The sequence below is a fragment of the Moschus berezovskii genome, chromosome 1 (genome assembly GCF_049115385.1).
Source record: "Moschus berezovskii isolate FMDL1 chromosome 1, NW_MosBer_1.0, whole genome shotgun sequence".
Taxonomy (NCBI): Eukaryota; Metazoa; Chordata; class Mammalia; order Artiodactyla; family Moschidae; genus Moschus; species Moschus berezovskii.
This window is the reverse complement of record NC_142460.1, coordinates 41,636,242-41,652,492: the sequence shown is the minus strand read 5'-3', so window position 1 is coordinate 41,652,492 and position 16,251 is coordinate 41,636,242. Positions and strand designations below refer to the sequence as shown.

Below are 16,251 nucleotides of genomic sequence, written 5' to 3'. Positions count from 1 at the left end.
CTTTCTAACCTCATCTAGATTCCCAGCTGGAGGAGACAGTAGCCTGATTCTGCTCAGTTCTAATGTGTCGTGAGAGGAAATTCAGAATATCTCTGTGCTCGAGATTGGAACTGTAGAACCCAAAGTTGCTATTCTACTGTAGAGGTCATGCAGTGATCAGTCCTAACACCACTCGCCAGCCCTACTGTCAGTTTGTTGGAGAAGTGTCTTTACCTCCTGTCAAGCAATGACCTAAAAAAGTTTAATCCGGTTAACGTTTTCAAGGTCAAAGTGGGTACAATGCTGTCTATTTTGGCCTAAGAGAAAAGGGAAACTGCTTGTTCTAAGTCTAGATTTCTGTTTGTTCCTGTCCCATTCCCCACGCTTTGGTCCCTCTAAATGTATTAAAGGCTCACGTTGGAGTTTGTGGTCTTTTCTACAGTTATCTCAGAGCTTTAACTCCTGTGATCAGAACTCGTGCCCACTCTGCTCAATTTTTATACTGAATGATAAGCAAGGCAAAACTTTCCAACCTAAATAGCAATGAAATGCTAAACTAGGAATTTATTGACTTTCCCCAAACTGACATTATTCAATGATCAAAATAAAATGCATACATAAAATCCTGGTCAATTTGCATACCCCGTTCTTCCACATAACAAAAAAAAGCTATTTTAAACCTATGACTGTGACATGCATTTGTTTTTAATAATGTCTCATTTTTAAACAACCATATATTCAAGGTCTTTATCATTCAAGGTACATGAAGGTTGTGCATTTAATCTTTAGCATGGTTGTAGAAGATATGATTCACAGAGAATAGATAAAAATGAGCACACAGTAGCATGGTGCCGAATCATCAGAACTCACTATCTTATCAACAAATAGAAGTCATTCTTCTTTATTTCTTGAGCAAAGCAGTTTCATATAAGATAAATAGCTTTCAGTCAGAATAGCCTAACATGCAATATGCATCTTTTTGACATGTATATTCTAATACTACTTTAGACCTAAGATTAAAAGAGGAAAAGTCTCAGGGTTGTGTGTTGAGAACAAACACTGGTTGAATCTGCATTTTTTTCCATTTTTCATCTCCTAGAATTTGGCTCTGTATGGGTATGTTTGTACATTACTGGATATTATTAAACGGTCAACCTCTAATGACCTTCAAGTACTGTTTTCTGAAGAGAAATAATTCAGGGAATATTTATGCTTTTTATATCAAACATGGAAAGTCACATCATAGTTTGGAGAGACTGTCTTTTGTTTTCAGAGACCAAGGCATAGTAGAATGTGTTTCTGATAGGTTTAGGAGACTGGGTCCTAGATATGTGACCTTGAGAAAGCTACTCTAGTTCTAGTTTCCTCATCTTGTAAAGGAAGAATTTGAGTCAGATAGTTTTTAAAATTATACCTAGCTCTAAGATGACATCATCTATAAATTGTTGTACTTTTGTTAACAGAGAAAGTAGATGGGTGATGTGGAAGTCAGAATAAAGAAATTAAGTGGATACCTTAAGTGGCCCAGGCCTTTGGACTGGACTGATCGTCCCTCTGTAAGTCTCTGCTGAGCGCAGTCCCATGGCTTAAAGCCCTGTTTACCAAGCCTCTCTGGCTCATTCCATTCACAAATCCTGTTTCAATGTAGCTATACAAACCTTTGAACCTTTAAGAGTGTCATGCTGTTACAAAACTTCCGTTCTCACTTAAATATTAACTTCCACTTTCTGAGATGGACAACTGAACTGAAGTTCTTGTATGTGTGGAAGAAAGAACTTGTGTTGTTTTTTTTAATTATTTATTTTTTAAGAACTTGGTTTTTTGTAGTAGACTGCCTTTAATTAAAACTCCAACTCTACTACTAATCTAGCTGTTTGGCCTCTTTGAAATTCATCTCCGAAATATTTTCTCATCTATAAAATGGACAAAATAGCTACATGGATGTTATTGTAGAAGAAAAGCAATTATTCACAAGAGTTCAAAAAATACTGTTTTTCCTCCATTTCAGTATCAGCTTGTTCGGGAGAGTACTGATAGTGATACTGAAAATCATCACTTTCAAGACAGAATCCATTTCTTAGTACAATATTGTATAGTGAGGATCCATGTTTTGAAATGACGAGATGTGAAAGGAACTGCCTCGTTTACTTGGAAGATATTCCTAGACCTGTTTACACTGATCAGTTTTGTTTTGGCTCGTAAATAGGTTACTTTCTTAAGTTTGACCTTTGTTTGCCTCTGTGACCTGATTCTTTTCTGCATCTCCTAGCCGCCACAACTTCAAATCAGTTCTGTGGGTGTCAAATTAGTGGTGCGTGTGAAAACTCCTTGAAAAGGATGAGGACCTTTGCGAGCTCAAGAGAGCAAGTAAGGATTCAATAAGGCACGGTTTCTGTAAAGTAAATTAATTCTTGCTAGACAAAAGGCCCATGTATAAGAAATATGTGCGGTTCAATACTGCCATTTCATGAGACATATAAGGGAGAATATAGGAAACCTCACGAGGGGACCATCAGGAGGCCTGGGTCCTATGTAGAGTTTTTCTCCTGACTCTCAATCTAGGCTATTACTTGCAGTATAAGAAAGTCTAACAACATCACAGACACTGGTCCTAGCTTCTTAATTCACCAGGTGCATAAACTTGGACAAGTTACTTATCTTCTCATTTCTCATTATAAAAATAGGGATGATACCAACTCTGAGAGTTGTGGACAGCTTTAAAGAAGAAAGTAAATGTAAAGACCCTGGCTCAAAGTTTTAGAGAACATGTTCCAAAAAATAATTAATGGTTATTATTAATATTACTTTGGAAAGAGAAGGTTGGATTAGGGGGATATAAGTTCTTTCTCATCTTTAGAATTAGATACCGTCCCCTCTTTTTTTTGTAATGAAATACTCCTGACAGAGTTTGGCACTCCCTGAGCTCAGGGTTTAAGGAGCCCAGTCAGATTTGGTAAGAATAATGGTCAGATCGGCAGTTGTGAAAACAAAGGCTAGCTTTTCTTTATAAACCCCGTTGGTGTGGCCAATATTCAAGTGAATCTGCATGTGTTACTCCATCTTTAGTTTATACTTACAAATACAGAGACAACCACCTCAGATAATAAAAGTAAGTGCCGAATATTTTTGCAAGCTATTATAGCATTTTGAAAGAATACTATAAACACGTACAAGATGTGACTATACGGTAATGAAGCGAATTTTCCTGTGTGGTGCAAAGGCTCATTAGCTCAGAGCCATGCTCTGTGCAGTTCTACAAAAGTTGCATATGACAGTTCTTGCTAATGGCTCATGCTGTCACTAAATATTTGTCTCTGACTCCCCCAGTCTTAGGGAATGTGGACATCCTCTTGTCTGTAAATTAATAGGTCTGCAGAATCTAAATGAAGTACCCCGTAAAACCTTTTCATTTTCTGTATCCAGTAAGCTGCTGCTGCTGCTGCTAAGTCACTTCAGTCGTGTCCGGAAAAAAAAAAAAAAAAGTCCTTTTTCTATTTATAGATTTGACCAGAGTTGTTTCCAAATGTATAAGAAAATACTTTTATATGCTTCTCAGTGAATAAAACTGGGAATTTGTTTTAAATGATTTTACTATTTACATTAACCTTTGATTCTCAGTGAGGGAGAATAGTAGCTGCACATACTTACTTTCTTCATCAAGGAGATTTTCAGCAGCTGACAGTAACCTCATCCTGTCTTCTGGATTTTTAATGTTTAATTCAATGAGATGACTCTCTTTTATATCCTTTAAATCTTCTAGGGTCTCATAACCATTGAGCAAAAGTGTTGAAGTATATTCCTGTGGGGAAGAAAAAACTTGTACAATATAAACTACTCAGATGCAAGCATTTAACTTTTAGTTATTTTTAGATTTTTAAAAAGTACAGAAATGCATGTAAACAATGCATTGGAACCAAAAGGTGCCAACAGAACTTTTGCTTAATTTTGTTTTATTTGTACTAGTTTTCTACAGAGGAATGCAAGACCTTTAAAAAGCATGTTGTACATTTCTCACCTTTTGGAAGGACAAATGTAAAGAAGAAATGATTACCTTAAGCAATGCAATGCTAAATCATGGATCAGTTAAATAGCTGGATCACTCATCCCATTTGGCACGTTTTCACTTCTCAAATAGCAAAATTGACAAAACTAGTGTTTTTTTTAAGTCTATCAATAAAATGCCTCTCATTGAGTATATTATAATAATATTTCTGGATCTGTATCTCTTCCTGTTTGCTTGATCACAAAATTATCTACCCTCATTAACTTCTTGGGGCAGGTCAAAAAAGGAGTTTGAAACAGATACAATTTATATAAGTATACCTAACATTTTGGTTGAACGGTATTTTATAAACCTAGAGCATTCCAGACTTTCTATTTAATTAAAAGCTTTTATTAAGTATTAGAACACTGTGGTAGGGAAAAGTATTGTTTCCTTTTCTTAGCATGTATATTTTGTCCATCATTTGCATTAATATATATTAGTTTAAAATTCATAGGCTTCTGATTTCAAAGTCTGTATGTTATTTATGTAACCTCTGTTCTCTGTAACAGAATAAAAATGCAAAGTGAATTTAAATGCTTTTCAACTTCCTCAAATATTCCTCCCATTTTACTTGATCATAATTCCAATATCCTTATTTTAGTTACTAAAATTGAATAAGAGGATATAAAAGTTTTAAGTAATCAGAAAGAACTTATTACTAGCCCTTTATTTATTTAGAAAAAGGAAAGAAAGAGTAGCAATTTTTTAAAAAAATAATGTATCCAAGTAGGATCACAGAATCAGAACAGGAAAAAAAAAAAAAAATCCCAATCTGATGTAACTAACTGAGAGTTCCTGAGTAAGTTTCACTTCCTCAGACCTTGGTTTTTTCATAGGTCACAGAACAAGTAGCTGAAGTAGGATTCAAACATGTGCCTCCTCCAAGGAGTATAGCATTTGGAGGGCACCAATAGTAATATTGAAATGTCTATGTAGTGAGTCTACAGATAGGAATACAACTAGGTAATTCAGGATAAACAGTTAAGGAAAGATTAATTGGTTATTTTCTTTATTATGAATTTTGAAAACTATCAAAATACTGCTGTGTTAGTTTTAGAAGTAGAATGCAAAATGGTAAATTTAATGAGGCCAGGCATAGTGTATGTACATGCCATTTAACAACATAGAAATACTTCATAAAAATTTCTCTAATATAACAAGAAAATAACTGTATTATAAATATAGACAACAGTTTCCCTGACACAGTCATTATGGGGGCTTAATGATCATTGTCTTCTAACACGTTTCTTTAAAAACAAATGTGTTTACCTTCTATTGAGTTGCTTTTGATCTCTGTTCTATAGGAAATACAATCTTGTCATTCTTCCTTTCAACTCTTGGAATTTTTACCTGCATTCTTTATATTCTCATTATCACTGTCATCACCATGTTTTCTCTGGGTCTTTATTCCCCAAGTGTATTTCACTTTCTTGTTCTAATCTTTAGGTGCTACATGCATGCATAATTGTTCAGTTATGTTCGACTCTTTGCGACCCTTTAGACTATAGCCTGCCAGGCTTCTCATCCCATGGGATTTTTCAGGCAAGAGTACTGGAATGGATTGCCATTCCTTCTACAGGGGATAGTCCCAACCCAGGGGTCGAACAGGAGTCTCCTGTGTCTTATAGTGTCTCCTGCATTGCAGGCGGATTATTTACAAGCCGAGCCACTGAGAAAGCCCAATTTCTACTGTGACTGCTAAATATCATTAGAATTTAGTCCAACTGATGTTATATCAAGACCTATCCATGTATAAAGAAGTGGTTATGGGTAAATAAGAGCTGTTTTTGGAAAACAGATTTTCCCTTGCTGTAAGTCATGTATTTTTTTTTTTTAAGCAATATGAACACAGATCCATTCTTCTCAGTTATTTCATCTATATCCCATCAAAATCAAACAGGCCATGGGTTTGCTAACCTGAAGGTGAATCCTCTCTAAGAACTCCTGCAGAGTCTCAGGCTTTTCCACTCCACTCCTTCTTTGTGTCTTCATTTTCTTGGGGGCTGCTTCTTCTGATATGACATCCACATAAATGAATTTGAAGTTTCCCACCTTATTGTTCAACATTCCTATCCACATCCCCATTGGTGTTTTGCAGATAATGTCTATGATATCTCCTTTCTAAAGACAAAGAAATATAAGTTAGATTTCAGAGAACTCTGATGCTATGGCAATTGGTAGAAAAAAAAAAACCTGGAATCGTTGAAAATTAGAATGAGGGCATTCCATTAAAGAGATTTAGAGTTAGAAATAAATCTAAGAGGAAATTTCTTTTAAAAGTTTAAGGAAGCTATTTGTTGTAATGTTGAAGAAAACGCCAACATGCTTGAAGAAAAACTCCTAAATGTATTTGATGATGTGTTTATGTTTTTGGAATCATATCAATTTATCATTTGTAGAGCATCCTGTAGTTTACAAAACATTTTGCGTACATTAAGCTATTTTATGTCCATAATACATCTCTTCAACCTATATGCTAGGTATAATTATAATTACTATTACTCTAAATATTGTGGAAAGAGAAATGCAAGCATTAATTTCTCAGGAACTCACAGCAAGTTAGTGGCAATAGCAGAACTCAAGCCTAAGTTGTTTGAATTAAAAAATGATGCTGTTTTTATTTATCCTGTCAAAATAATATAGATGTAGCATCATCCGTGGAGGGGCTCCCAAGTTGGGAAGGGGAAGATAGAGAAGTCTATGGCTCTGTCTATGCTTCTAGTTCATCAGAAAAACTCATATACTTTGTAAAATGAATCTACCTAAAGTATTGCATCCATTTAAAATAATGAAAATGTTCAGAACATTGTACATATGAAATATGTAACAAAATTATATATGTACTAAGGATAAGTTATGCTATTTATTCTAGATTAATTAATACTTAATCAACTAGTAGTTATTTAATTAATACTTAGATTGAGTTAAACAGAAATAGTTTAAAATATGAACGGAATGCATTGGGACTGACAGAATAATTGGTCTGTCTCTTTATTCACGTCTAAGACTAAGACTGCTGGAGAAGGAAACGGTAACCCACTCCAGTATTCTTGCCTGGAGAATCCCATGGATGGAGAAGCCTGGTAGGCTACAGTCCACGGGGTCGCAAAGAGTCGGATACGACTGAGCGACTGAACAGAACAGAACAGAAGACTAAGACTGCAGGAGTAATTGTTAAGAGTACGGAACTTCACAGGAGTATTTTTTTTTTTTTTTTGGTAAAGAAAGTTGATTTGATTTCTATGTAAATACAGTATCTACATTTAAGAGTCATAATTACTCCTTTAAGACGTTTAGCTGTCTACCTTAGAGATTACATTATAAATTCTGACATGTTTGCCATTTTAGAGATCTACTCTCAAACAAAGCATTAAATCTGCTACTAAAAATACTTTTTTCTGCTGCTCTTGAATGTGCATTCTTCCATCTAATACACAAATTGTATTTGTAAATGTGATTAAAAGAGCAGGTCTTTCCAATTGATTGACAATTTGACACTCTGATCCTATGAGCTGCTCATCTAGTTTTTCCTGCCATTAACTATAGAGAATAAAATCCTAGGCTAGATGACATCAGTTAAGCAGACCTAGAAAATCCCCAGAAGCTCTAAGAGGTTGTCTCAAAATATGGTAGTCCTATGCTGCACCCTTATTATCCTTTAAACTTGTAAAAATACATTACAGGTAAGACCACAGGCTACAGGCAAAAATCCAACTTCATTTCAGATAAGACCCTGGGTGGAGACAATAGTATTCAATCCCAGTGGTGTCTGTGGGATTCTTATTGTGTCCTACAAGAGCTCCACAAACATCCCCTTAAGCAGTGCTAGGGGTGGTACACTGGCATGGTATTGTAGGGAAAGATGAAATCTGTCTTGAATCAAAATGTTTTCAATGTATTCCCTTCTGCTGCCCTCCCTCTACAATGGTTACTCGGCTATAATCCTCCTTTCCCCAAGACTTCAAATCATTTCATAGAAACAACTAAGGAGCTAACCGAGGAAAGTAATGTTTTCCTCATTCTCCAGCTGAACTTATTCTGATTTGATATCTCAAAAGGGATAAAGAGAAGAGCTGAGTGCCTTGAATATTTAATAATAATATTAACACTTCATAGCTTATAATATTTATGGTTAACATTGGTTTGGTATTGACAGTTTAGAAAATAATCTCTACTCTTTAGCTATAGTGACTTTGTGTTACTAAAATGAATAATCTAACATCTATAAAGTATTTTACCACTAAATCGTCTTCTATTTGTACTATTGTAACAGCTCCTCCCCTTGAGTATAAACAAAAGTATGACCATGATGGATTTCAAACAAATTTCATGATGTTATTATACTATATGACAGGAGCGGCTATGCAGATATAATTAATACCCCAGATTTATTAATTTTGGAATTAAAAATAAGTTATCTGGGTATTTCTGACTTAATCAGGTGGGACCTCTTAAAGAAATCTGAAGCATGAGTGAGCTTTTCTGCTATCGGTTTTGAAGGAGCGAACTTCCATGTTAAAGAAAATCATGGCTGGCAACCTCAGGGGACTGACCATGGCTCCCAGTTTATATCCAGTAGGAAAGCAGAAAACTCAGAGCTACAACCATAAGAAACTGAATTATGCCAACAGCAAGTGAGCATGAGAAAGGACCCTGAGTCTCAGATAAGATCACAGCTTCTGCTGACACCTTGATTTCAGCCCAGTGAGACTTTAAAAAGACCACCCAATTGAGCCCACATATAAGGCCTACAGTGCTGTGAAATAATAATACATTTGTGTTGTTTGAAGCCCTTTTGGCAAAAGAAAATGAATGTAGAAGGCAACAATGAAGAAAACGGAATTCAGGAGGAAATATCATTGAGAGAAAATTGTCAGGTTACTTGTGGCATTTGCAAGTACTGACTTAAGTATTGAAATTGCCTGACCAATTCTGGTTCCTAAGGCATTTGCTCTTCCGGGCTCTCGCCTGATATTTCCATTTTCTCTCTGTCTCCTTGGGTTCATCATTTTTACTCAAACAAGTATCAAGTACAACTAGGCACTTCTAGTAACTTGTGAGGCTTTTGGTAGTCAGAAAAAATGTAGACAGTTCCTTCTCCCTTAAAAGGCTATGATTCTAGGAGGTGGGTCATAGAGGATCTTGATCTATGTCATCGAGTGTTCTGTAAAGCAATTATCTTTCAATAAAAAATAAATTAATTTTTTTAAAAGACTATGATTCTGCATTATCTACAAAAAAAAACTTTTGTGAAGAGAATCAAAAGACTGATCACCCTACCTTACCTCTCATGTGTTGTTTGAATTCCTGCCATAGTAAACCAGTCCTCAGTTCTCCTGTTGGGAAAATATACTCACCCCTAGATCCCCATACTTGTACTTCCTGAAAGAGATCATACACCCAGCCCTAGAGAAACCATACAGAATGCACACACCTTGATTTTGAGGGAATCAGTGTCATAGGGGCTTGGTGTGAAATCGGTATGTACTCGGGCACGGCCACAGAATGGTCCAGAGTAGGGGCCATCGTCTTCGAGTCGAAAGCTGTCCCGGTTACTTGTACCATCTGAACAGCTTGTTATTCCACCTGATGAAAGAAACGCAGGCATTAACAGTTCTCATTGAAGGTTCATAACGTCCTGAACCATCAACTGGACATAACTAAGCAGAAACAATGCTGAACTATTGGATGCCAGCCTCCTGCGGGGATTCTAAGTGACTGATTGCTGAGTCTTCCTCCCAGCCCTTCTCCATCAGTGACTTCTGGCCTCTGAGCCATTTCAGATCTTTATTCAGTCAGCCTGATCCTTCTTTCCTCAACCACCAATTCAAGCACTCTCTTACTTCAGCCTCTGTGATCTGATCCAGTAGTACAGTGCTTTGAGCATTGGCTACTTGCTAAAGAGGCAGGGAGTATATAGCCTTAATGCCCTGGACAAGGCAGATAATGAATTTTGTACATGTAAACAAAGACAGAAACCTATAGCAACAGTTTGATTTCTGTGTGCTATTGATTGGGAATGGTCAAAGCATAAGACCACAAGTTTTCCTACAATTTACTATGATATAGCAAAAATGGTGTTTCAGACTTCCTCGGTTCAGTTCAGTCGCTCAGTCGTGTCAGACTCTTTGCGACCCCATGAATCACAGCACGCCAGGCCTCCCTGTCCATCACCAACTCCCGGAGTTCATGCAAACTCATGTCCATCGAGTCGGTGATGCCATCCAGCCATTTCATTCTCTGTCATCCCCGTCTTCTCCCACCCCCAATCCCTCCTAGCATCAGACTCTTTTCCAGTGAGTCAACTCATCACACGAGGTGGCCAAAGTATTGGAGTTTCAGCTTTAGCATCAGTCCTTCCAATGAACACCCAGGATTGATCTCCTCTAGAATGGACTGGTTGGATCTCCTTGCAGTCCAAGGGACTCTCAAGAGTCTTCTCCAGCACCACAGTTCAAAAGCATCAATTCTTCGGCGATCAGCTTTCTTCACAGTCCAACTCTCACATCCATACATGACCACGGGAAAAACCATAGCCTTGACTAGACGGACCTTGGTTGGCAAAGTAATGTCTCTGCTTTTTAATATGCTATCTAGGTTGGTCAGAACTTTCCTTCCAAGGAGTAGGCATCTTTTAATTTCATGGCTGCAATCAGCATCTGCAGTGATTTTAGAGCCCCCCAAAATAAAGTCTGACACTGTTTTCACTGTTTCCCCATCTATTTCCCATGAAGTGATGGGACCAGATGCCATGATCTTTGTTTTCTGAATGTTGAGCTTCAAGCCAACCTTTTCACTCTCCTCTTTCACTTTCATCAAGAGGCTTTTGAGTTCCTCTTCACTTTCTGCCATAAGGGTAATGTCATCTGCATATCTGAGGTTATTGATTTCCTACTGTGTACCAAAAACCATTCTGAGACAACACCTCTATGTATAAAAGGTAGCATTTTTGCATGCAGTGTGAATGATAGGCAAACAGGAAGTGTGTTACAATGTCTGTGCTCCTAAATGGCTCAAAACTGTTCTAAACTGGGCTTTTAAAACTGCTCCCAAACCTTTTTCTCTGGTCCTCTTCCTTTCTGATCTTGAACCTCAAGGGGTGAAAAAAAAAGAGATTCCATTTGTGCTGCCTAGGGGCAAGAATGGTTCACAGGGTGGTTACTCTGAGTCTCCCTGCCACTCTGTCATCGCCTCTCTTTCTCCTCTAGTGAGAAGAAAGGTCCTTTGGTGCTGTTTCATGAGGGAGCAGGCCCAGTATCTCTACCGTTCATTCAAAGAAGTGTAGAAATAAGATAAAGATCCCTAGGGATGCTTCATTTTTTTATATCATGAAAGTTGTTCAGTCGTGTCTGACTCTTTGCAACCCCATGGACTGTCGCCTGCCAGGCTCCTCTGTCCATGGAATTCTCCAAGCAAGAATACGGGTTGCCATTCCCTCCTCCAGGGGATCTTTCCAACCCAGGGATCGAACCCGGGCTCCACATTGCAGGCAGATTCTTTACTGTCTGAGCCACCAGGGAAACCCTCTTTTTTATATGGACTGGTGTAAAAAAAGAAAAAACGTGTGTTGCATCTAGTCACAGATATTAAGCTGTGTTTGATAATGGCTAAGTGGACTCCCGTTTCCCTTATCCTCTCTTCCACGACCACTTGGCTTTTCATGGTATATTCAAGTTAATAAAATTCTACCCACATTTGGCATCATCACAATTTTGAATTTTAAAACTTCCAGCAGAAATGAATACTAATGAAGTCTGAATTTCACACATGCAAAATATACCCCTCAAATATTTCTGTATTAGCTTTCACTTCACAAAATAGCTATTCTACAGCCAGTAGGGAAGCAGGAATAAAATTCAGGATATTTTCAACATCTGGTCTTTGTGATCCATCTTCAAATAACAGAAGCAGCTGATTTAGAATGGAATGGAAAATAAACTTTGCAAAAAGCCATTTAAGAGCCCCGAAAAGATTCAAAAGATATAAAACAGTGTACATATAAAAAATTTATAAGGCATCCTGTAGGATCAGTAGTTTCATTAAAATATTGTAGCAGGACATATGACTGAAGCTTGAGTGACTTCTTTGTTAGAAATGATATTTTTTTAGAAAATTCTCATTGAACACATGTTGATTCCTTTTTGTCACCTAACTGATATGTGCTCAGTCTCTCATTTGTGTCTGATTCTTAGGAACCCTATGAACTATAGACCGCCAGGCCCCTCTGTCCATGGGATTCTCCAGGCAAGAATACTGGAATGGGTTGTCATTTCCTCCTCCAGGGGGATCTTCCTGACCAGAGATCAAACCTGCGTCTCTTATGTCTCCTGCATTGGCAGGTGGGTTCTTTACCACTAGCACCACCTGGGAAGCCCTACCTAATTGATGATATTCCTACTATTTAGTATTTACATACCACTTCAGTTTTTACTCACTAATGCTGGATAGATACCTAGAATTGATGCAAACGTCCTGTTCTTTTCAGAATATTCCAGACAAAGAAAGGAAAGGAAGGAAACAATGAGAGGGGGAGGATAGGGAAGAAATAAATAAAAAAGGAAAAAAAATGAAAGAAAGGGAAAGAGGGAGAGGTAGGAAGACAGAAGGGAGAAAGGAAGGGAGAGAAAAGGAAATGAAGGAGTAAGTGGGGGATGGAGACAGGGAAGGAAAAAAGGCCGAGAACAGGATTTTAGTTTTCTGAATATTTCAATTCTTTTAAAAAATCTGGATTCAAAATAATGCTAATTCTTCCCAGCATACTTTATTGTAGGATTCAGATTTAATCAGTCAATGTGATCTTTTTAAAGCCTATCCCAATAGCCCTGCTGACCACAGTGCTAAGATTTTCAAAATATCCCATAATTCTACTATATTATGTATTATTTTACATAATAGCAATTCCATAGAGTCAACATGCTAATCAAGTAGCTGGAAGCTTGTTACTATTTTCACAAGCCTAAGAGAAATAAATTCATTGTTTTTAGTTAACTCAACCCAGATCGCCCATCTTGTCACTTATTCTATAGCCTTACTTGATGAGCTCTGCCCACTGTAGAGACTGTCCAAGGAGTCACTGGTTTTGAGGGAGCTCTTCTCAATGTGGGTTCCAAGCGTGGGGTCACTGTTCCGGTATGGGAGGGTATCCTCTCCATCTTCCTCATCCTTCAGAAAATCATATCAGAAATTAAGTGCAAAGAACCGATTTCCTTGGAGACTTTCACTGTGTGCATTGATTTAACAAACAAGACAATACTTTAGCAATAAAATACTTAGGAACACATCAGCATAAAATATGACTGTCATTAATCCTTAGCTCAATTTCTAGCAAAATGTTTTTTGGTATTCTTGGAAAAATTCTTTAGCTGAAACAGTCCACATTTTGGAATTTAACTGAAATTATCCAGTTTATTTTTGTAATTAGAAAGAATATCATACTGAGACTATTTAATCAGGAATGTTAGGCTTATTAACATTTGTACTTTATCTGTTAAAGCGCTTTTGTTTCTTCATGTTCTCCTTATCATCTGTTTACCACCATTACTAATCCTTTGAGATCTGATATTACAAGTTTAAACTCTGCATAGTTGCTTCGTGTCAGTTATTTGCACCCTACCAGATCACTAGATATGAATAAAACATGCACACTTTGCAATTCTAAAGCAAAGCTTATCTAAGAAGCTTTACAAATCTCATACGGTGCTTGCCACCTAGTCAAGTGAAAAGCAAATCTTGCATAAAATTAGGAAAGACAGACAATTTCAAAAGAAATTACATTTGCTTGAAAACATCTCAAATGCTTTCCATATTTAGATAGTTTCAACAAAACCTATGCATTTCTTAATACTCATCAAAATATAATTCAATATTCCTCATTTTTTAGAATTTCTAAACATTGATAAAACTTCAGAATAAACATATAATATATGCTTAGTTTGATTCTCTGCTTTTATCCATTCCTTTATTCATTTGTTCAATCATTCAATACAAGCCTGTAGAACATCTTCTAAGTACCTGGCATTGTTTGGGGGAACTGAGGATACCATGGTAAACAAGACTCGGGGTCCGACCTTTAATAAGGTACATTTTAGGTACATTCTCAGGCTCTGTGTGTGTGTGTGCATGTGTGTGTGCAAGCGCATGTGTGTGTGTGCATGTGTACTCTTTGGGGAGGTTTGTGTAAACAAAATGAACAAGACAATCTCAGCGAATCAGTGCTATGAAGGAAATAAACCTGGATGAAGTGAGAGGTTTAGCTACTCAGATTAGGTTTGGAGGAAGGTTGACTGATTTAGAGGGACCACCAAATCTAAATGGTAAGAGTCTGCATTATTGATCTGAATGATAAGACAATGTGACTTATATGAAGATTTGGAGATAGTATTCCACTCAAAAGAAATAGCAGGAACAAAATAGCTAAACAAAGAATTAACTTGAGTTATGCAGAGGAAAGGGTTTCCCAGGTGGCTCAGTAGGTAAAGAATCCACCTGCAAAGCAGGAGGTGCAGGCAGATGGTTTCATCTCCTGGTCAGGAAGATCCGCTGGAGGAGGAAATGGCAACTCATTCCAGTATTCTTGTCTAGAAAATCCCATGGACAAAGGAGCCAGGTGGGCCACAGTCCACGGGGTTGTAGAGTCAGACATGACTGAAGCAACTGGACATGCACACATGCAGAGGAAAACAACAAGGCCAGTATAGCTGGAGCTGAGTGAGAGCAAGGAGAGTATTAATTAGGGTATGAGCTCAGAGAAGTAGACTGAAGCCAGATTGGAAGGAACTTTTTCAGCCACTTGTAGTGAACATGCAAATCTCTTGTTGGACCCTTCAGATACTCAGATCTCTTGCTGTGGGACCTTCTTTTCTGACATCCCTGACTACTGGCCCTCTGTGTTCACCACTGTGTTCGCGAGGAAGCCACGTACCAATGACTTAAACAGTGGGGCTACAATTTGAATCCATGCTGGTAGGATGTGGGACTTCTTTAATGAAAACCCTGGATTCAAGGACTTCCTGTCAATCTGGCCAAAGCTTTCTTAAAACAGTGCCGAAGTGTGAGATTTGAATGATCCTCTTTGTCTCATTTTATAGTTGTCAGAACTGTATTCTAAAGGATTTTCTTGCTCATTTTTTCTTTCTCTTCTTTATCCTTTATAGGCATTTTCTCCAGTAAGTCTTTGGTGTGTCTATTCCTTTCTTGGGGTCTACTTCTCAGAGGACAGTAATGAACACATCAGAGAAAGGGAATGCATTTTGGTACTGTAAAATTTTAACTGAGGGAGTGATGTGTTCTGAACTTGACTTTTCAAATATCTTTCTGGCTTTCATGTGGAGAATGGCTTTTATGGAGGAAAGAGAGAAAGAAAGGAAACCAATTAGGTAATCTAGGCAAGAGAGGTTGTTTACTTAATCTAAAGCAGGAATAACTTACATGGAGGTGTTAAGAGTTTTTAGATATGCTTTGGAGTTAAAACTAGAAGGATATGCTGATGAACTGCTATGAAGAGTGGGAGAAAGAATGAATTTTGGGTGATCTATAGGCTTTCTTCTTTTTTTCCTTTCCTTCTCCTTCTCTCTCTCTCCTCCCCTTCCTTTCTTTACAACATCTACCATTAGTATAGTTTTGCTTTTACTTGGAAGACTGGACAAGAAACAAACTCTTTGTACAGCACAGAGAGTCAGTAATTCCATTTTAGGAATATCAAGTTCTAGATATCTATTATGCATCTAAGTGATAATATCAAATAAGAAACTGGTTGTGTAACAGATAAGCAAAGAGATCAGAGCTAGAGATGTAATTGTGAAAAACAAAGTCATGAGACAAAATGAGATCGCTTAGAAGAGAGACTAAACTGAGTAAAGCATCTGGGAACAAGCCTCAGGAAGACTCAGAGGTTAATACTGATTGTGACTATCGTTTTCATGGAGTACTGGGGAGAGAAATCCTGTAGAAGTGGGTTAAAAACAGACTAGATATAACACATACAGATCAATGGAATAGAACTGAGCCCATAAATAAATCCATATATTTATGATCAGTTGATTTTTCAATAAAGATGCCAAGGCAATACAATGGGGAAATAATTGTCTTTTCAAAAAGAAATGTTGGGATAACTGAATATCCACATTCAAATGAGTGAAGTTGGACTCCTACCACACACCATGTAGAAAAATTAATGGATGATACCCCAAATTTTAATAGTTACAACTATAAAACTCTTAGAGGAAAAC

The 16,251-nt window shown here is 37.3% G+C and overlaps 1 protein-coding gene across 2 annotated transcripts in view; it reads right to left on the bottom strand.

The window, feature by feature from the left end:
• Window positions 1–16,251, bottom strand: part of LOC129553416 (SAM domain-containing protein SAMSN-1) — a 99,329-nt gene that overhangs the window by 8,317 nt on the left and 74,761 nt on the right. For both annotated transcript variants that reach the window (XM_055422341.2, XM_088836122.1), the window contains exons 4-7: window positions 13,057–13,186; window positions 9,459–9,610; window positions 5,942–6,145; window positions 3,628–3,778 (exon numbers count right to left, since the gene is read on the bottom strand). In XM_055422341.2, the coding sequence (XP_055278316.2) occupies window positions 3,628–3,778; window positions 5,942–6,145; window positions 9,459–9,610; window positions 13,057–13,186 (637 nt within the window). The remainder of the gene's footprint in view (window positions 1–3,627; window positions 3,779–5,941; window positions 6,146–9,458; window positions 9,611–13,056; window positions 13,187–16,251) is intronic.